The 23541-nt window shown below is 39.9% G+C and overlaps 1 protein-coding gene and 1 pseudogene across 1 annotated transcript in view; one reads left to right on the forward strand and one right to left on the reverse strand.

The window, feature by feature from the left end:
- The window catches only part of LOC117410462 (neuroendocrine convertase 2-like), a 69018-nt gene extending 61870 nt beyond the window's left edge, over positions 1-7148 (forward strand). The window contains exon 12 of the mRNA XM_059025457.1: positions 6353-7148. Coding sequence (XP_058881440.1) covers positions 6353-6839 — 487 coding nt within the window. The 3' untranslated portion in view covers positions 6840-7148. The remainder of the gene's footprint in view (positions 1-6352) is intronic.
- Positions 7149-9061: 1913 nt separating this feature from the next.
- LOC117410463 (filensin-like) lies at positions 9062-22794 on the reverse strand (annotated as a pseudogene).
- Positions 22795-23541: the final 747 nt, after the last annotated feature.

The following is a 23541-nucleotide window of genomic DNA, read 5'->3' on the forward strand; positions in this document are numbered from 1 at the left end:
GTCGAGGGTTCTCCTCTTCATCATATCCTCTGTTGCAATTTTTTGGGCCATCTTAATAACCATACATATACAAATCTAGCAGAGAGACTGTCTCCCTATTTACATACAAAACAAATAGCTTATAGCTGGCTTCCAATTGTAGATAACTACAAAAATGGAGAGAGGGGGCATTCAGGAATATATATATATATATATATATATATATATATATATATATAGAGAGAGAGAGAGAGAGAGAGAGAGAGAGAGAGAGAGAGAGAGAGAGAGAGAGAGAGAGAGAGAGAGAGAGAGAGAGAGAGAGAGATCCTTGAACGCCCCCCCATTTTAATAGTAGTTATTATTGCTATGATGAACTGAAAAGCCTTTTCTTTTGTTCTGAATTTCATTAAACTAAGATTTCAGCTTTAATCAAAACACTGATGTGTTGTGTAAGAACATAGTACACATCTTGAAATAAAGCTTTCTTAACAGTATAAAGAAAAACAGAATAAGGAAAGAGAAATATCAATTTCGTCCTCTGATGTCTTGCAAGGATTAGCCTCTAACAATAGTATCGAGCAGATTTCAGACATGCCTGTTTTTAAAAATAACCCGAACCCGAAGGCTCAGAATGTAATGAAACCTGAATTAACTGGTCACCACAGGGGATCAATAATATAAGCGTTCAGATGATGAACCACATATATGTGCACTCCAAGCATCTCTGAGACAGCAATTTCTTTTCAAATTTGAAGTGCTTGAACCAATGTGCCAAGGTCCTTTGAGTCATAGGTACCCATATGTGGGTGAAGTAGGGGCAGATATGCACCAGATGGTGTTTAGACAAAAAATATAACTGGATTCACAACTGAGTACAATCTCTTCTACATTCAAGGTGTTGCTGTCCTTGTATTGTACTAACATTGAAAAAAGAAAAATAAAACCATGGTAGAATTTTTATTATGGGGCATACATAATTATTAAAAAAACATTGTAATATAACTATGTAATTACATACAGTAATAACATGTTATTATCAAGGCCACGTCCAGGTAATTACACAATAAAGCAGCACATATTGGTAATTACATGGTTATTGCAGTGTAATTACATTGATATGCATGTCCTGTTTACTGACTGGCAAGATCAAGTCATTAATTAAATCCATGAAACTTGAGTCACCTTTTCAGACAACTAGTTGTGTGAGACATTTTCCCCATAGAGATAAGTTCAAAAAGCAAGAGCAAAACAATTTTGATTTGTGCAACTTGGTGAAAAAAGGCCCTTTGTGTTTTAATTTACAAGATGTACTACCAAGTGTGAAAGAGATAGGGTGCATCATGTTTACATTTAGACCGGTATGAACGCTAACAGTTTCCGTTGATGTAAACTAATGAAAACGTCATTGATCTAAGTTTGAATATTATAAATATTTAAATTGGAGATTTAATTAAACGTTTTTTAGTGTAGTTGGTTTCTTGAGATGCCCACGGTTAGAACCATGCTGGGCATTACCTATTAAGCTTCATAAAATTCATCCCCTCCTAGAAATAAATTCTGCAAACTAAAAGTAGGAGGACATGTTAATAGTGATCTTACCCAACATAATATCACTAATGGCATTTCTCTACTGAAAGCTGCATAGGTTCACTGTGGCCTTGTATGATAATAATTTCCTTATTACTTTGCATCCAAATACTTTTGAATGCCTCAAAAGGAGGCCCCATACTTGGTATAACTTATGTTTTGGATAATTACAATTGGTTATGAGTCTAGAAATACAAGGTTCCCTTTCAATTCAAAGATGACCAACAACCATACTTTTGGGATATGCCTGCCACAGGTCTGGTATTCACTGAGCATTTTATAACAAAGCTGCCGATAGGCCCCTCCGTGGAATGACATCCTCGGTCCCGCCTCACCGAAGTATTAAATAGTCTCTCTGTGGAGATCTCACCCTCTTTTGCTTCTCACAACCAGGTAAGTAAGGTAGGTTTAACTAACCTCTTCCAATTGTATGATCGACTCTTTTAAAATAACAATTTGTTGTAGAATGAGAGCACTGCGTCAGTCTGACCAGCTCTTCATCTGCCATGGTGAAAGGACCCGAGGCCATGCCCTCCCTAAGCAACGGCTGTCCCATTGGATTGTGGACACGGCCTCGACTGCGTATACTAATGCCGGCCTACCCTCAAATGGTAAGGTGGCCTGCGCACTCTACCAGAGGTGTGGCTTCGTCATGGGCCCTCTTTAGCGGTGCCTCATTGACTGATATTTGTACTGCGACTCCTCAGACATTCACCAGGTTCTACCAACTTAATGTGGAAGATCCTTCTATTCATTCTTTAGGCACAAAGGTCCTTGAGGTTGCACGCTCACACATATGCTGTCTGCTCATACTCCCTTGCGACGGCTTAGATATACTTTCCCAAAAGTATGGTTGTTGTTCGTCTTTGAATTGAAAGGGAACGTTAGGTTACAGATGTAACCATGGTTCCCTGAAAGAGAAGACGACCAACAAACCTTGCAAGGTCGCATTACTCAAATTTGCGGGTTTGATGCAAAAGAGAGTGAGATCTCCGAGCAGTGACTATTTATTCCCTCTTTCAGGGAACCAGGGTTACATCCGTAACCTAACTTTAGTAATTATGAATGACAGTAATACACAGGATGTGTTAGTAGAGATATAGAGGGGAAAAAAGAACACAAGGAGTGTTTTATTTTATATTAACAGCATGTTTTAAACTACCAAGAAGTTTAGTTGACTGGAGCACATAAAGGATCTATTCATTTTAAAACTCTCAAATTGTTTAATGGGTTAAACTTTGAACTTGAAATACGGCCTAAGTGTAGGTTACCTCATGTTTATAATTATTTTTTTGCATCTCAGTTTTTATTTTTATTTTATTTTAGTGTTTAATTACTGTACACACTAATTATGGTATTTCTGTGTGCAATCGACTCTACCTCTACCTGTTTTAAAATAAAACTTTATTGATAATTGAATGTAGAAAAATCACTGAAGACACATCAGATGAGAACTTTTTCAGAAGTTATTGTGTTTATTTTAAAAACTCATCCACTCTGGTATTGACCAAAAATCTTTTTTTTTTTTTTTTTTTTGATGAGGTACTGCACATATCACAAAACAGCTCAGTGTGTGCTGTACCTATAGTGAATAAATGTAAATATAGTAAACTGCATCATAATCCACAAATAAGTAATAGTTAAAACATAAAATCTGGAATTCTAGCCATATTACAGGTGAACTGAAAATATGAAAGCTAAATAAAAAAAATCTTGGCAGCTTAACCGTAGCAGCCTATTCACTGTGTCCCTAAATATACCTTTACTAAACAGTAAAGGTATATTTAGGGACACAGTGGAAATGAAACAAGTACTTGAGACTGTACAGTTACAATACAAGTATGTTTTTTAAGCAGCTTCCCTAAAGCAATTGTGTTATTGCCGTGTATCTAGGGAAATTGAAGACAATTATACTGTATGAGACATATCTTTTGAATCTTTGTACATGAAAAGGTGCTCAGTATTGTGAGGACTAACTGAATTTTGATGCAATGCATTTTATCCTGAGTATGATAATAATGGGGGCAATTGAAAAACTGTTGATAGAATGTTGATGTACTTATGAATAGCTGTTGCAACAGTTAAGGAATATTATGACGTCATTTTAAATTAAACAAAAAAATATCAGATTCTGTCAAAAGTGGTAACAGTATACTGTATAGCATTATTAAATGCAAAAAGTGTGTTGGCAAGCCTATTATATAATCAGCTATGTAGTGTGTATGATGTTTTGTTTTAGTAACATGTATGCTTTTTAAAATGCATAGTTGTGTATAAAATATTCAAACATGTCACACAGTTGATTATATCTTGTTATGTTTATATTTTTAATGCTACTGTACACTTGTGTTTTCTGCAATCTAGGAACATTTCTGATTTGCTCTATTGCTGATTAATATGATACAAGGGCTACTGAATATCATCATTGTTCCATTATTTTTGTTACTCCATGCTCCATAAAGCTTCGCTTCTCTGTCCCTGTTAATTAACACTGCTGATTGCCCAAGGTTTAACCTTGCCCTTTGTAATTCTCATCTTTTTTGCACAAATAAACTGACAGTAAAACGTACCTTAATGAGAGTGTGCTAAGGATAAGTTAGTAGGTTTCAAAAAAGAAGATTTAGCATTTAAAAAATAATCCTTTTGATTCTTATACAGCATTCTATGAAATTTTTACCATATATATACATTTAAAAAGCAAAATGTGAATTCAGTATTTCAGCTTAGTTAGGCAAAGTGTTTAAAGAGAAAGTAGCATAATTTACCCTTTACAGTGTTTGGCATACATTTTTGTATTATTATTATTGAGCAAAGATACCTCGCCTGAATACGTTTTCGTGTTGTTTGGTATTCTCGATATCGAAGAGACCCATCTTATGCAGGCAGTGACCCTTTCATAGACTTTCAGATTTGAAAAAGGTGCTAAAAGCACTGGTTATAAAAATATGCAAAACAATTATTTTCTAAGTGGTATTTCATTTTTGCATTTACCGTTGCAGTACTACAGGTTATACGAAAATGTTAGAATTACAAGTTTCAATGATGCCTATTGTGTCTATTTGTGAGCAAAAAATACATATTAACTTCAAGGTTCTCTTCTAAGTAACCTTGAAGTCTAGACTCTGCAAGCTAGTACTGAGAAAAAATCAGACATTCTAAAAATGCTTTAGCAAGCCTATCTTTATGAACGCTGATCATCTTTGCTTGTTATTATTATTGATGTATCCTGTACAGTATTTGAGATAATATGGATCATTTAAAATATGTATTGTATGTGTTAGGAATACGACCCCATTGGCTTGGGATCTAATTGACATTTTTAGAAACCCAAAATCTTTTCGTGTTTAGCTTGGGGTTGTCTTGCGAATGACCCCATCACGACAAAGACAATTCACTTTATCCAAGTTGATCTGAAGAAGAAGATCTGATACCAGAAGAAAATCTGATCATCCCTTTGAGACTAGTTTAAATTATTCGGCAGGGTAGCCCCAAACATAGTCTATGTGTAGAATTGTACACAGTTGCTTTTTTTTTTGCGTAAGATTTATAATTGAGTGTTTAAAGTTGTGGATGAACATACATTAAATATAATACAGTATGTTCCTTTCTTAAAGTAATGTAGTGTTTCGCAGGCAGGCAGAAGAACGGAGAAGACATGCTTGGTTCAAGTTCAATTCTTGTATTCAGGATGTTAGAGCTCTAGCACCCTCTCAGAGTCCACTACTTCACTGCATACAAGAACAAAACCAGCTTTCAGGACAATACATATTTGGCAGCGCAGCGCCTTTTATAACTTAGCTCCGCCCTTTATGTCAAACCGGGTACCGGAGCTTACACACATCCCATTGGTCCTCAGCCGCACACCAGGACCAATGGGCACATAGAACAACAACCAATCAGAGGGCGGGATGCAGAAAGCACCAAACGCGCAGGCTACAATTACACATAGACACAGAGTTAACCAGCAGGGAATACAGAGGGGAAAGGAACACAATACAGTGGGAACTACAGTACACAAGACACAGTAGAAGCAGCAGGATTACAATACACAAACACAATTACATAAATGCACAGATCACTACAGTAAGTTAGCTTTCATTTCTCTTCATACAGGATCATTTTCATTTTTATACAATATTAATACATAAATAAATAAATAAATCAGATGGTGTGATAATTTAATTTAAAAGGGGTCCTTAAGACAACCCCAAGCAGAACACGAAAAGATTTCGAAGCTGATGGGGTCGACCCAATCCTGATGGAGTCGTATTTTGGCTAGGGCTCCTAACATTAATAGTATATAGCTATTGGTAATTTACTAGCAGTTTAAAAAAATGAATTACTAATATTTGTACAATGTCCCCCTGTCCTTATTGTTGTGAGCTTCATTGCCTATATTAAGATACAGTATCTGATTCATAGTCTGTTTTACACAAACTTTTTTCCTTACTCAAGATGCAGAGGGGAACTGTTAAGCTAATAAGAGCCTCCATCTACTTACTAGCCTATATGATGGGTGTATTTGTATATGTTTTAAATATAGATTCATGGTGAACCTATAGTTGAAAAAAATGTTGAAAAAAAAATAAACATGTCAAATATAGCTAACCTGAAAACTTCACTGTACACTTACTTCAGCCAATGGGAAAAGTTGACTCTGACAAGCTTAACACACTTGAAAACAAACATGCTGAAGTTAATGAAAACAGAAGGGACTTCTGATGGGGTTGATATAGTTACAAATTCTTGTTATTTAATAAGTATATCTTCATTTTTCATCTTACAGCAAAATACCACCAAAAGGCAAGCTGATTTGGACCATTACGACGGATATGTGTGAAGGGAAGGACAACTTTGTCCGATACCTAGAGCATGTCCAGGCAGTGATCACTGTCAATGCCACTAGAAGAGGAGATCTGAACATAAACATGACCTCACCCATGGGCACAAAATCCATTCTGCTGAGTCGCCGCCCTCGAGATGACGACTCCAAGGTTGGCTTTGACAAATGGCCTTTTATGACATCGCACACTTGGGGAGAAGACCCCAGGGGGACCTGGGTCCTGGAGATTGGCTTTGAGGGGGATGCACTGCAGAAAGGGGTGATGAAGGAATGGACTCTGATGCTCCATGGAACACAAAGTGCCCCTTACATTGACCAAATAGTGAGAGATTACCAGTCTAAACTGGCCATGTCCAAAAAGGAGGAGCTGGAGGAAGAACTAGATGAGGCTGTGGAACGAAGCCTGAAGAGTTTGCTGAGCAAGAACTAGCCCTCCTATCATCTGCATGTCGGTCTTCTCTTTCATAAACTCCCCACGCTTTTAGTCCAGTTTCTACCCTCCTTTCTGTGTTTATTAGCCCTAATACAATTAATGTTTCTTGTGGTCAGATAATCACAATTTGTAATTTAACCTAAAAAATACCAATAGGTTTTTTTTTTTCTTTTTACACTTTAGTATATGCAGTTACTATATCATGTTGTTGGTCCGCTGCCCTACTCCTACTAATTTGATGTACATTTTGTGACGATAAATGATTTTGTGTCATACTACTTAAAGATTAATATCTTGCAAACAAAACAGTGACATTTTTTCCATTATATTTTTGGGATAGATATAGTTGATAGAAAGAAATGTGTGGTCAATTTACAGCCAGTGGTTTTCAGCATGTTTGTCACCCCACTAAGCTTTAAAGAGTAAATCTACAAAGCAATTAGGTGCAGAAGCAGTTTACAGAGCCCAGGAGGGGGCATGAGATAAAACTATATATATATATATATATAATCGTGCGTACTATATACAAGATATAGATTTTTCTCCCATGTCCCCTCCCGGGCTCCGTAGCAGTTGACTAACTGGAAGGAAGTCTTTTGTTGAAAAGAAGGAGACTATCTGAGACAATAACTAAGACTAAGATTGTTAAGATTGTAGAATGTTTGTTCTTTTATAATATCAGCAAATTAAACAAAAGCACAAAACATTTTTTGTGTCTGAAGAGGAGATTATATATATATATATATATATATATATATATATATATATATATATATATATATATATATATATATACACACACACACAGACACACACACAGTATTTTGCATCACTGACATTGTTCTTAATAGAACAGCCCAGCCATTTCACTTTTCAATGTAGATTTCACAACTCCTGATATTTGCACACTTTTTTAAAATAAATATGTCAGCTTCTCAAAGCTGTTTACTCTGTTTATTTTATAAAGGAGAAACACACCTAATAAAAAGACCAACCCAGAAATAAACAGAGCCTTTTTAGGGGCTTAAAAGTTATCTTAAATAGTTTCTTATTCGTTTTAGAATTGTATTTGGATTTTTTTTCATTTGAAAAAAAAATTGTGTTAAATACATTTAGGAGTAAATAGTTGTGATTTTCCTCAATCAATGAAAAAAAAAGGCCTGCACTAAATTTTAATTCTATCATCAATGTGGCCACAGCAGTGGCAATAGCAGTGTACCAATTCTGTGTGAATCTAGGCCAAAATCAGTACAAGGCACTGTCAAGACCCCGTGAAGTACATGACTTTTATTACAATGTATTGTGCAAGCCCAGTGGAGTTGATACCAAGTGTTGCTTTTGGTTTGAGTGTACTGTAGTTTTACTTAAATCTTGTTAAGGTGCCATTAAATGTTTAAAAATTCCATGTGATATATATTAGCACTAGTTCCAAATCTTGAAACTCTAAAATAATCAAATATATCTTTTTTGTTACTGTAGTCTTTAGTAAGACAAAACTTCATCTATATCATCAATAAATTGTTTTATTCCTGCATAATAATTTAGTGAATCTGAAACCATTTTAATCCTCTTTTTGTAAACCAACTGTTTTTATGCCGATGACTTGAATTCATACCAGTTTATAAAAGACAGAAATGGGTGACTTACTGTTTGAATACTACCCTGTAAAATCAGAATTGACAAAACTTTAACAAATTCTGAAAACACTGAGGAAAACACTTTTAGCAAACATTTATAAATGTGTGTCTGTCTTTAGAATATTATTAATTTTAGTTATTAATATAATTATAATAATTTACCTTTACATTACTATCTTCATTATAGGTACATAATTTCTCATTTGAATGCAAAGGGTGCTTTATTGTGATTCAAATATATTTTTGCACACATTTCTACAATGAGTAAATGAGGTATAATTCTGCTACCTTGTGTCTGATATAGGTAAATGCACTGAAGCACTGTAGTGTAAATGAGGGAACCTTTGTTTTATTTGTATTTTTTTTTACAATACGTTTATGGCCACATTCACAAAGATTTATCCCATGTGTTTTTTTTAAGTTTGGGAAATGTAATATAGTTTGATAAAAAAAAAAAAAGGTCTTAAATACAGTAAAACCTTTTGAATAGGACACATTTTCATAATATTTAGGCATGACAGTTCAGGTATTTCAGCGTTTCTTTTTTTGAGTACATAACTAAATAGACAGGAGACCCAAAAGTATATTTGAATGAATCAAATGCTATTTTATTAAAGCTATTTAATACACAGCAAACCAGTGTACAGGATAATCACTGTAACCCAATGTTGCAAACTGATAGCTGATTATATATACTGTATGGACAATTCAAAACTCTGTGTTCAATACTGTATAACATTCTCCCGGAAGCATTCTATTTAAGATGGGAATCTGTGCTCCATAGCATTACACACTGCATCTTATTTCCCAGGTTTATCAGACAGTAAAGGTCCAATTTCTAAAATGTGAAGTACAACAGCACCTTAAAGACTCAGCTTCAACAGCTATCACACAAAAAATGACTGGGAGATAAGGAGCTTTTGTCTCCATGTTTCTTCTTGCTCGTCTTCTCAATCATGGTATCAACAATCATAGTGGTCTCCTCATAAGCCTGAACTTTATCATCATCTGAAAGCTCTTCCACAGACTCAACCACCTCTACTTTTTTGTAGCTCATAGAAGCTGGTGGATTGGTTCTTGGTGGGGGCATTGAGGAGAATGGAGGCATGTCGCCCCGGTTCTTATCTTCATGGTTGTTGTCTTTCCCATTTCTGCTGCACGGTCTGGGTGGATGTCTTGGTGGTACACCTGGTCCTAGGCAAGGACCTGGTCCTGGGTCTTTAAAGCTTGCTGGCTTTGGTTGACCTCCATTGGCCCTTCCTTTGCCCTGGTCATACTCCTTCTCATTGTCCTTGCCTTGATTTCCATCGCATTTTCCATTTTTCAGTGGCATTAGTAAGGGGGGAGGAGTGGGTTTTCCATTGTCACCAGCCTTATAAAGATCATCTGGAGGCATCATACCATTCTGGATCTTAAGAATGACCTGACCTCTGGAAGGACTAGATGAACAGAAGAATGGGTCTACGTAGCTCGCTTCGCCTGTCACAAGCACATACTGCCCTTTGGTGTAGAAGTCTGCAATGGGCTCTGGTTTCTTGTATCTTCTCACTTTCTCCCTCACAATGTTACACAGTGAATCAAAAGCTTTGCTGATCTGAGTTCCATCTGGCACATCTTATGGTGCAATGTTCTGATACAGCATCCCATGCTCTTCTTTTCTAACTTCTTCCTCGGCCATATATTCTTCTCCCTCTTCTCTTGTATCGCCAGTTTTCTCTTCAGCACTGTTGTCTGTCACATCTTTTGTGGGGATTTCCTTTTTTTTTCAGAACCTTTTTGGCAAGACTTTTCTGTCTTGGTTTATTATTATTATTATTTATTTCTTAGCAGACGCCCTTATCCAGGGCGACTTACAATTGTTACAAGATATCACATTATTTTTTTACACATTATTTTTTTTTTTTTTTTTTTTTTTTTTTTTTTTTTTTACATACAATTATCCATTTATACAGTTGGGTTTTTACTGGAGCAATCTAGGTAAAGTACCTTGCTCAAGGGTACAGCAGCAGTGTCCCCCACTGGGGATTGAACCCACAACCCTCCGGTCAGGAGTCCAGAGCCCTAACCACTACTCCACACTGCTCCCCGGTTTAGCACTTGTGATATCTTGGACAGCCTGGGTGATATCTTAAGAAAAAAAAAAAGATTGACATTTATCGTAAAGAAGTTCATGTTGCTTTATTTTAAGTTATATTAATAACAAGGTAATTATTTAGTGACTACTTAGAAATGACAATGGAATGCTTATAAAGTGAATGATTGCACACATACAGAAAATCTAGCACGAATTCTAGCAAGAATTCAACATGAATGCACATGAATTTAATATAAATTAATTAAACAGAGTAAGAAGGCATATCTTAATTATTTTATAAATACATGTAAGTATGAATATGTAAAATACATAATAAAGTAGTTATTTCCAACAGTAGTCTAGAATAGTTCATAAATATCAAACTGTAAATTATTTGAAAAAAATATTCTTTGAGAAACTCATGAATTCTGAATAGGGCCCTTTACAGTCTATCAAGCAACATATATCTAACACCATGTGATTAACAGGATATTGTTCTAGCTATAATATGCGCTTAAGGTTTGCGGTGACCAATTGCTTTGAATGTGTGACTTGGTGTGGGCTGCAAATCAAGTAGAGAATGCCGCACACCTGTTGCTGCATATTCCTGTTTGTTAAAATTGTGTTCCCAACCCACACTTTTCAAACAAGACACGCATCATTTTGTGAGCCAGACTGTGCTTCCTACCTTTCCCTCTTGAGGGTGTGTGGCTGTATCGATAATTGGTTGTAAACAAGGTTATAGCAGTCCCAATTATTGCTGAATTCAACCTAAAGCGAGAGAGAGATACAAAAACAGTTTTAAGAAGGCCTTTAGTGTTATGCATGTTGACAGCGGAATACAATTATTTGTATGTACTTTTTCAGTACTTTTTTAGCGCACTTATTGCTAAACATTCAAAAATGTATAAAATGTATAGTTCTTTATCCTTGCAATTTTTACCTGTCTCAATGATTCTCTTGTATCTGTCAAGTTCACATTCTAAAGATGTTCGGTACATGGCCAGATGCCGGCATTCATTTGCGTACTTTTCCAAGGTCCTCTCAGTCTCTTCTATGTCTTTGCTGAGACCTTCACTCTGCTGCTTGTACAATTGAATCTCATCATCGTAACTCTCCTGCGTATTCTTGATGGCCTGTTCCAGCACTGAAGTCTGGAGAGAAAACATGTTTGCAAACTACAAACTCAAACCTACAGTATCCACATGTTGCAGAAGTATTCCTATTGTTAAATAAAATTATAGTTTATCGGTCCATTCTAATGCTGTTCAAAGCAACATCATATGTTTAGCAATCATCAATAAATATGGGAAAGTAGTTTATTACACCACTATTAAAAGCCTTCTTGCTGTGGTAGTCATTTTCCTACACATTTTTCATTTTAATACTGTATTGCTACAGTATAGCCTGTTGTTATTAATGGATCCCTAAACTACATCATTGTTATTCTTTATACTCAAAAGTATCAAAATTTAACAGTCAGTGCGGGTTGGTAGTCCATTATTTACATTTTATTTTCTGTGTACAGTAACTTAAAAATTCAATTTTGTGTCATGTTGCATTAACTTTATCATGGATATAGGTGGGTTGCCAGATACTGATACACTGTTGGGTTAATTGGGGTCATGGTCGCTAAATACCTAAGAACTCAAAACCTGCAGAATGAATAAATACCATTTTAATCAATACTGGTGAACATTCATGTCCTTTCATATTTACATTTTTAAAATCAGGCTTTCTAGCTCAGTTTGGAAATAAAGTATTCACTGTTAGAAGTAATCTAACTGAAAAGCCATGTCCTAGGTTGAGCACAATGCATTGCAGCTAATAGTGAGAAACTGGTTTAAAAAGCACAGGAGCTACACCATTTATAAAAAGCATGCAATTCTGTACCACCAGAGGTCACTGAAGTATAGAAAGAAAATACATACAGATTTAATAGTTCCATATATGGAGGGTATTTTTTGGGATGTAGCCAAATCAGTGCATCTTATTTCAAATCAAGGATGTGAAATAAGAGCACTAAACTGTAAATTCAATACATGCCGACAAGAAAAAAATGATAATTAAAATGTATTTGGCCTTTGTGAGTTAAAAGTAAAATATTAAACAACCACCACCACAAACTTAGAATTAGAATACATAAGATGGTCTTCATTGCATCCACTACTGTCCAAAAGGGCATAGTACTGGCACCATACATACCTCATTACATCCCTTCCTAAATTAAAAACACATAATATAAAAAATTAACAAAGCCTATTTTATTTATTTTTGAGGGGTGTCCTGAAAAAGTATTACTCCACAGTTTCATGTTATTGTCTGATAACTGGTTCCCTGAAAGAGAAGACAACAACCAACCAATACTGTTGGGATATGCCTGCCTTAGGTAGGTATTCGCTGAGCATTTTATGTCAGAGCTGCTGATATAGTCGCTCCGCGGAGCCCACTTCCTCTTTTGCATCGAACCTGCGAATGTGAGTGATGCAACCTCGCAAGGTTTGGTGTTCGTCTTCTCTTTCAGGGAACCAGGGTTACGGTAAGTAACCTAACGTTCCCTTTCAATTCGAAGATGGCCACCAACCAATACTTTTGGGAAAAGTATACCAAATCCGTTGTGAGGGAGTGTGATTGGACAGCAAACGAGGTACACCTCGCTACCACCAACTAGTGTTGGTGGTGTGCGCATCCAACCTCAAGGACCCTTGTGCCTAATGAAGGCATTGATTTGATATAACCTGGTGAATGTATGCGGAGTAGTCCAGGTAGTCACAGTACAGATGTCAGTCAATGCTGCACCTCGAAAGAGCGCCCATGACGTGGCCACACCTCTGGTAGAATGTGTGGCCACCCTCCCAGGTGGGAGTAGGCCGGTATCATTATACACAGTCGATACTGTGTCCACAATCCAGTGGGCCAGTCACTGCTTCGAGAGGGCTTGACCCAGGGTCCTTTCACCATAGCAAACGAAGAGCTGGTCAGACTGGTGCAGCGCTTTCATCCGATCCACATAACCTCTCAGTGCCCTCACTGGGCAGAGGGAATTCAATTTCCTATCCCCCTCCGAATCAAAGGGAGGGGGATGGAAGGCCTCTAGTTCCACTGATTGTTTCAAGTAGAAAGCCGTAATCACCTTAGGTAGGAACGCAGGGTTCGTGTGCAATGATAGCTTGTTTCCATTATCCTAGACACGCATACAGGAACTGTGCACAGATAGAGCCTGCAGCTCACTGACCCACTTAACGGAGGTGATGGCCAATAAAAAGGCTGTTCATAGAGAGATATTTCAGCTCTATGGAATGTATAGGCTCAAACGGGGTCTTAGTGAGAGCCTCCAATACCACAACTAGCCTCCTCTTGGGGAGGAAATCCTTTCTAGGGGGACACAGCCATAGAGCACCGTTTAGAAAACGGGTCCCCAGAATATGAGCGCCCGGGGATACTGAGTCTATAGGGACGTGGCATGCAGATATATAACTGCCAGGTACACTTTCAGTGTAGAGGTGGACCTCCCCACCTCTAGCAGATCTTGCAGAAACTGTAAAATAATTGCTTTGGGGTAGTAGATGGGGTCATGACCTCTGGCCATGCACCACTTCTGAAAATACCTCCATTTGAAAGCATATAGTGCTCTTGTGGAGGAAGTCCTTGCATTCTGCAGTGTACTAACGACCACAACTGAGAGCCCTAAGGTGGACAGATGGTCCCGTTCAGGGGCCAGACCCAGAGCTGGAGTCTGCCTGGTTCTGGTTGCCAGAGGGTGCCTTGTGCCTGACTGAGGAGATCCATGCGCAGCGGGATCACCCAGGGCTGGCCCTGCAGCAGCTGGTAAAGGTTCAAAAAACAGATTCTCTGGGGGCCACCAGGAGAACTGTCGCTTTCTCTCTCCTGACCTTCTCGAGGAAGGCAGGGAGCAGCAGTATAGGCGGGGAAGCATACAAAAACGCTTTGGGCCACTCGTAGGCTACGACGTCGATGCCTAGTGGACCTCTGCAACGGTGGAGGGAGAATCACAGGCAAAGAGATCGACCTGGGCTCCCCCGATGCAATCCCAAATGTGCTGCACCACTTGAGGGTGGAGTAGCCATTCTGATGGGTGAGGACATTCCCTCAAAAGGAGGTCCGCCACCCAGTTCACCACTCCGGGGAAGTGAACAGCCTGGTAATAAATGCTTCTGTGTCCAGATCAACAGCCGAAAGGCTATGCGGTGTAACCTCAGGGACCGAAGTCCACCCTGGTGGTTCATGTACGCCACTACTGACATGTTGTCGGTGCGCACGAGGACATGTCTGTTCTGGAGCACAGGAAGGAAATGCTGGTGAGCAAGGCACACTGCTCGGAGCTCCAGTGTATTTATGTGCAGGGATGTCCAGCGGCATGTCCAGGACCCGCTAACTCCTCTGCCTGCCCAGACTGCACCCCAACCCAGGTTGGATGCGTCTGTCGTCACCACTTGATGGCTGTGTATCACACCCATCACTACACCTTTGCGCAGGTGGGAGGTTTGTCTCCACCAGCATAGGGCTTCCCAGCATGAGCGATACACCATCAGCTGATGGTGTCTGTCTCGCTTCGGGTGTAACCGAAATGCATTGATCAAGGACCTGTTGAGGTGTCTCAGGTCTAGGATGGGGCGAAGACCGCTGTCCTTTTTTGGCACCAGAAAGTATCTTGAGTAGAACCCCACTTTTTGAGAGGTGCGTTCTATGAGACGGTTGGCTTGTTTGAGAAGTAGTTTTTCTACTTCTTGCCTGAGGACCAGAACCTGGAGAGGGTCGTTCATGGATGTAACCGTGATCCCTCGAAAGGGAGGAGGTTCCACACGTAACCGGTGTGTACGGTGGCGAGCACCCAGGAGTCCAAGGTGCAATTGCACCAGTATTGCAGCTGATGTTGTGTGAACGGGTGGGCCTGAGGCCACAAGCCTTCAGGACCCCTGCTGGGGCTGCTGAGGTTGGGGCAGAGCACGTTGAGGTGGCTACCTAGGGTGACGGCCCTAGAACTGCCTTCTGGAGCCCTGAATTCCCTTTCCCTTGCGAATGGGTCCTGTTGCCTGCTGACGTGGTGGCCTGCAGGTGGTACCTCAGGTCACCCAGCGGAGCCGTGGGAATCAGGACCGTCCGGGTTATTGTGCGTGCCTGGGGAGATTGCCAGCAGCTTGACCTGCCCTGCGCCGGAGCACAGAAGGGAGTAGTGCGGCCACTTGCCATGATGCCTCGCGTTCCCAGTGGGAGCGCAATAGAGAGCGCATCTTCCTCCTCTGCCATCCGTGCCGGCGATTCCAGCTCACTCTGAGCTCCCCTGGGGGCTGGTACTGGGGCAGGCGCTGGCGGAGCCATGGCAGTCTGCTGCCGCGCCAACAACTCCAGGACCTGGGCTATCTGTGTCTTCAGGTCCATTATGTCCCTCGCCTGCCTTGATCGCTTGACCCCCTTCGCGGTCTGTGGAGATGAGGAGCGGCTGCGAGAGGGTGGCGGTTGAGCCTGTGTGCAGGGGATACACTGAGAAGGGCTCTGGGACAGTTGGAGGAGAGGGGAAACTGGGGCTCCTAGGGGCTCCTCAGTCACAGGGGACGAACATTGGCCCCCCATGGCCCTGTCAAGCCTTTTGCGAGGCACCCGGGGCTGGAAAGCCGCACAGATGTTGCAGAACGTCTCGTCCCCTAGGGCTGAAATGGCATGCTGGACACTCAAGCACCGCGCACACAATGTATGCCCATCCTCCTGGGGCATGTTCACCCTGCAGGACGTGCAAGCATGGAACCAAGACAAGGCTAGCTGGGGTATAACCCTGGGCACTGCACAACGTCTTGCACTGAGTGCAAAGCATGGGAGCGCCTAAGCACTGCATGCACCGAGGTACTGAAGCACAGAGGGTACCGCGCGTATCAAGCACTAAGCACCGTGTGCAACGAAACGCCGTGCACACCAAGCACTGATCGCTGTGAGCATCGTGTACACCGAGCACCGAGGCACCGTGCGCACCGAGGAACCGAAGTACCGAGGGCTGAGCGTGCACCGAGGTACCGAAGCACCGGGGGGGCAGTTAATGCAGCGGTGCCTACCGTAACCACGTGTAGTTAGCCACCTGGTCAGTGTGCAGCATGCGCCAGAGGAGACACACAGGCCAAAGCCACGGCAGGTGAGAGCTCATTTAGTTGGAGAAAAAAGAGAAGGGAGAACACACTGGCTCTCACCACGAATACAAGTGAATTAACTCGGGTTTATGTTACACAGCAGCGTACCTTACCGTAGGTGAGAGGCAAAAGAGCAAGTGGGCTCCGGAGCGACTATTTATTCCCTCGGCAGGCGGGACCGAGGACGTCACTCCACGGAGGGGCCTATCGGCAGCTCTGACATAAAATGCTCAGCGAATACTGTAATCCAGTTAAAAACATCCTCTCATTTTGACCCACCTCATTTTGCAGCCTTTGTTTCTGGGTCTGTAACTGCCAGAGGGCACTCTTGTATTCCTCCAGCTGGCTTTGCAGGTAAGGCACTCTTCTTTGAGCTAGCAGCTTCTCTTGGTCCTGGGATAAAAAAAAACAAAAAACAAATGTACTGTACCAGACAACGTTGACCAATCCTAATACATACTGTATATTTAGTCATTCAGTACTGCATCTCTGAAATGACAAATACAGGGATAAAATTGTAACACTATAATAAGGCTTAGCAGTGGAAGTGCATTTACCCATTAAACATTTTATTTCTTATGGAATTTATGTTAAAGTCATATGACTCTTAATTTATATCGAATCTAAGCCAAACAATAATTTATCATGAATAAACACAGCTTTTGAAGTTTGAAATATGTTTAAAATATTTAACCTCAAAAATAATTAACCGGAGTAGACTATCTTGCAATTCAATTAGTATGTCCAATACATTCTGAAAGTTTTATGGATTTTTAAAAAAGTTAATTCTGGAAATTCAAATTCAAAATGATTACCTCAGATATTCTCTCTGTTAAATTCGGCATACGAGCGGTAGTTTGGATGATTTGTTGGAGAATGTTGAGATAGGTTTGAATTTCAGCAAAGTTCTGTTCTCTCTCTACACCCGCTCCCTGGGCCCCCTCATCGCATCCTATGGTTTCTCATACCATTTCTATGCTGATGATGCTCAGATTTTCCTCTCCTTCCCCACCTCTGACTCCACCATCTCCTCCCGTATCTCTACCTGTCTGTCTGCTATTTCCTCCTGGATGCACTCGCATCACCTCAAACTCAACCTCTCTAAATCTGACCTCCTTTTCTTTCCCTCCTCCTCCCCCTCCTCTGATCTCTCTATCTCTGTTCCTCTGGAATCTACCACACTCTCTCCCTCTTCCTCAGCTAAGAACCTTGGAGTCACCCTGGACCCCTGCCTCTCTTATTCCCAGCACATCTCCACTCTGGCACGCACTTGCAGATTCTTCCTGAGCAACATCCGAAGAATCCGACCCTTCCTCACCAACTATGCTACCCAGCTCCTGGTCCAGGCCCTGGTACTCTCCCGCCTAGACTACTGCAACTCCCTCCTGGCTGGCCTCCCTGCGTCCGCCACCCGTCCGCTCCAGCTCATCCAGAACTCTGCTGCTCGCCTGGTGTTCTCTCTACCTCGCTTTGCCCACGCTACTCCACTACTCCGCTCGCTCCACTGGCTCCCGATCACCGCTCGCATCCAGTTCAAGACTCTTGTACTAGCCTACAGATGCCTTGATCAGACTGCACCCAGCTACCTCCAGACCCTCATCTCTCCCTACACCCCCACTCGACCTCTCCGCTCCGCCTGCACTAGAAGACTGGCTCTACCTCCGCTACGCTCCCCTGCCTCCCGAGCCCGCTCCTTCTCCACCCTTGCTCCGCAGTGGTGGAACGACCTTCCTACAGATGTCAGGACTGCCCAGTCCCTGACCACATTCCGGCGCCTCCTTAAGACTCACCTCTTCAAACAGCACCTGTAGAACTCCTCTGTTGTATCCTGGGACACTATCACCCTTCATTTAAATATGCTTTATTTTGCTCTTATCTGCCCCCTATTTTACTGCATTTAATCCTGTACCTCAGAATATTGTAATCTGCCAAGTGTTTAATCTGTAGTATTTTGTACTTAATCATATCCTGATGTAACTATCACTACTTAATCATATCCTGATGTAACTTTCACTATTATCTGCTGTATTATTGAATTGTGGTTTGTCACACTTGAGAATTATTGTATTTCTTGTTCTTATTGTATGACTTATATTGTAACACTTGAATGTATTTGTATTTGCTTGCGATTGTAAGTCGCCCTGGATAAGGGCGTCTGCTAAGAAATAAATAATAATAATAATAATAATAAAAAAGGCAAACAATAAACTCATGAAGTTAGATACATTTTTAAAGCATTATGCAGAATACATTTATGGCTAGAGTCACAGACTCCTATCTGCAATAATCTTGCTCATTCAGGGAGACAGGCAAGGCTGAAGGTAAGGTGAGGTAACCTGTTACCACTACTAAAATGTAGAAACTTACTTACTGTGCCTCAACCCATCTGTGCTTTACTTTAATTAACATACTGTTTTTCTAGGGTTATCTGTAACCTGTCAGTTTTGCTTTAATTAGATCAATATTTAAATTAGGCTTAACGTTCCTATGCCAATGCTATACTTACAATAAATCCAAGGTTATCTACAAATGCTAAAACTTTATCACTTGTTATATAAGCCTACTTTCTCAGAAGTTTTTGTATATTACAGTGTCACATCCATTATATGGAACTGAATACGGCATATTCTTTGTTGTGGCAATGTGATGTTCAGTCCTTGATCACAAGAGAATCTGTCCTTGGAAACAAAAAATAATTTGGTCTCATAATAGGTTTTACTGTGCAAATCAATCCAGAAAGACTTTAATGTATTTACTGGCAATGCTTCACGAGCATGGTCCATTGTGCTGTGGAAGAAGATCTTGGTGGCACCTGCGTTTTAATGAAATTAAAGAAAACTCTTTTCTACTTTAAGGTATTTTGTCAAAACTATAATTCTCCAGGGTAGGGCAGTCTAATATCATTATTGACCTACCTTTTTGTGTCTGTCTTCAGTGGCATTTATATCATCTTGCAGAAACTGAGGTTGTATCTGTAGTTCCAGGTTCCCTAACAAAGCAGCATCAGCGTCCTAGATATAATAAATCAATTTAAAAAAAAAATGTTTTTAGTTTTATATGCTTCCCAGTGGGTTTCCAGATTGCTGTCAGACTAGTTAATTTCCAATAGCCAATACCATAGGCAGCCAATACCATAAGTCTGGTAAGGACAGGGTTATCTTGGTGAATAGTGACAGGAGGATGTCACAAGGAATCCAGTGGAACCCCACACTGTAAACAGTAGGACTGACTCTTATTAATCCTCATCATGCATGCAAACAAAGAAAGCTATACATTTTGGATAAGGCAACATGATAAAAAATAGTCTGACATTGTCATTTAATATCTGGAGTAAGAATATAAATTGGATGACCTCTTTTAAAAGGTTGAGTATTAGTATGGCATAATTCCAAACTGTAATAGAAAAAATGGGAAGAGTGCAATGCAGGGGTTCCCAAACTTTTTTTGCTGCACCCCCTTCACAGAAGGAGGGCTGGCGATGGAGTCGCTAAACTGCAATAGGAGGACAGGGATTGGTCAGATTTAACAGGGGGTTGGTCAGATTAAACATGATCCCTGCCTGGGGAGTCAATCATCCTGGAGGCCCACCGAGTCTGCCATTTACCGTGGAGCTTTTACAATCACCAGGAAGTCAGAAAAAAAGTAATTTTCCCAGTCAGGTATTGGCGCCCCCATATAACCTCGTCATTCCCTCCCAGGGGGGCGCGCCCCACAGGTTGAAAACCTCTGATGCAAGGAATCCTCTGCCAAAGTGGAGTCTTTAAGTACTTATTGAAAACTTTTGAAAAATAATATTTGTATAGCATTATAATGCCAGTGCATTTACATTCAAGTAAACATTAGCAGACCACAGTTTGCCAGCAATAGTAACACAATGCATTTGGAATAAATACCACACAGTGCTACTGAGACTATAAAACACACTGCCATGATGGATTGTGATTGATTGTTTGTGTGCATTGTTTCACACTAATGGAAACATAGTTTAACAAATAATCTTTACAAAAAATAAAAAATAAAGCACTTTAGCAATTAAATATTTGTTCATGACAAACTTGTAGCAGATGCATTTACTTTTAACAAATTACTTTTAACTGCTTAATATGAAAACAGTGTGCCACAAAGAAGGATTCCCTGGGCCATTTCACTTATATTTGCTTGGTAAATTTACAGATTACCATCCTTTTATAATTCATTCATTCTGCTTTACCACAGTTTACCATAGCTTTCACAATGATTTGCCTCTCACCTGACTGTGGTAATTTCACAGCCATGGTTTTTACTATGGTTGTACTGGGATCGTCTTCATTTTGACATGATTTTACATTGGTATACTACAAAAGCTTTATAAATGTAAAAACATTATGGGTTTCTATCTGAATATACTTCGTCCTGACCTGTCACTACCTAGTTTTCACAACAGAAAGCTCTACCTTGTTAAACTGGCAGCAGTGTGGAGTAGTGGTTAGGGCTCTGGACTCTTGACCGGAGGGTCGTGGGTTCAATCCCCGGTGGGGACACTGCTGCTGTACCCTTGAGCAAGGTACTTTACCTAGATTGCTCCAGTAAAAACCCAACTGTATAAATGGGGAATTGTATGTAAAAATAATATGATATCTTGTAACAATTGTAAGTTGCCCTGGATAAGGGCGTCAGCTAAGAAATAAATAATAATAATAATAACTGCTCCAGTGTCCCTCGAAGCTGCTGCTGATATTCACATGTGTTCCTATATCTGAAAATTCCAACAACAGCATGAATTAAAAATGAATATAAATATTAGAAATGAATATTTTAATCCTGTTATGTGTAGTCATAGCAAATACTCAGCCTGCATGTTGTTAGCATAATATAATTATGATAAAATGGACATTCTGTTATTATTAGTGAAGAAAGAGCTGCATTCCTACCAGACCGTCTTTCATAGGATTTACTGTGATATAATTCAAATGGGTTTTTCAAAATCATCATTTGCATTATTTTTGCCTGAAAAGAAAAACAACATTTAGGCTACAATTCTAAACTGAAAAACAGACTAGTCATGAGCCTCTAAATGGAATATCCGAGTTGTAATGTGTGATTTGGGAACTTTATTGAGGTGTTTCAGGGTACAAGAACACAGTTTAAAAACAATTAAAAATAAAAAAAACTGCATATTGTGCCATATTAACATGTTTACACTGTATCCCCCATAGTATGGGTTGTTCACATGTATGGAATATCCCTGGATGCAAGCCCACTAATCCATATACTGTAGTCTGATCTATATAATATAGCTCATTTTCTATTTTTTGTCTTGACCTACTGTACATCACCCACTAGCTTAAGGCATGTGGGCTGTATTGGGTTCATAACTACAATTAACAGACCCATTGAGACCATACTGTTGAGGCTCAGAGAAAAGTATAAATACAAGACTATAAATGGGCTATATTAAACTGTCCTAGAGATACAAAATGGTTGTTTTAGTCACTGATAACTTACTTACTTTGAAACTCATCCACCATTCGCTCAGCATCCTTCAGCTCTCTTTGCAGCTTGGAATGATCGGCAGACAGCTCCCGTATCCTCTGGCAATTGAGGGCAATTTGTTCAGTGGAGGCTTCCACCAGGCCAGAGAGCTTGTCCATCCTCTGAAGAGTCTCTAGCTGCTTTCTGAAGACGGCATTCCTTTGTTCCAGCACTCGGGCCCGGCTAATGTACTTGGCAAACCGGTCGTTTAGCTCTTGTAAACCTTCCCATCCTTGAATAGCAAACCCCAAGCTGGATACTTCTGGGGTTTTTTGATCTGCAAAAGTGTCTGGCCGTTCATATTTTTCCTTGCACACTTCACGCAAGTAGCTTGTCTTAAACATCCCTTCCTCTTCTCCTTCCTTTCAAGAACTGTTGATCTTCTCAACCCCCTTTAGCCTGTGGAAAATGGGAATGTTTTAACAGATGTTCACCTTCTGTTGCTGCATGTTAAACTAAAGAGTGGCTCCTTTGCGTTTCTGCAAAATAACTGCAAAGTTTAATGAGTCACACCATCTACCCATGCGTTTGTTCTTTCCAGAGTTTGTCAGCATATTGTGACTCTGAAATACAAAGGAGAAACCCATTGCAGATGGATTCAAAGGATTATAAAGGGAACCAATTTGCTGTGTCAGATATTTTGTTCAGTAATTGTTTTTGATTTTCACAAAGCTGTTTTGAGGTGGGATTTCTTTGGTGGCAAAGCATGCCACATGTTCTAGTATGAAAAACCAGCTATGCTCTTTTTTGGAGAGTGGCAAGGATAAAGACTTTTAATCTGTGTGCATACAATGACAGTGACTGGATGTATCTGCAGCAGCTGCTAAAAAGGCTGTTATTCACTTTATATTGCCTTCATTGGTTAAGAATCATATGACTGTATTAAAAAACATCAGGTTTTGTCAGTGATTCTTAAGAGAACTGATACTGAATAAAAATGTAGTTTTAGTAAATGGCAGAAATTATACTCAGCTTTCTAGTATATTCTTGCAGAACAGAGCAAGTTGTGAATTTGTTATTTGTTTCTCCTGCAAGTAATCTTATACACATTTGCTGCAGTATATTGTGGTAAAAATGTAAAAAGTGTACCATAGAAAAGTAAAGGCATAACGATGGCATGATCAAGCACATTATACATGAACAGCAATGTAAAAGTAATGATAATGTAAGTAATATATTTATTGAAACAGTATAACCCATGTTTGCTCATTTTAAATATTTACAGGTATAAGTATTAGCTGGTAATTATACAATTAATAAACACATACATGTTTGTCCTGCAAAGCTGACCATAAGCACATGGCTGTTCCCTTGGGAAGCCATCTTTGTGTTGTTGTTAT

Source organism: Acipenser ruthenus, chromosome 6, assembly GCF_902713425.1.
Source record: "Acipenser ruthenus chromosome 6, fAciRut3.2 maternal haplotype, whole genome shotgun sequence".
In the NCBI taxonomy this organism is placed as follows: domain Eukaryota; kingdom Metazoa; phylum Chordata; class Actinopteri; order Acipenseriformes; family Acipenseridae; genus Acipenser; species Acipenser ruthenus.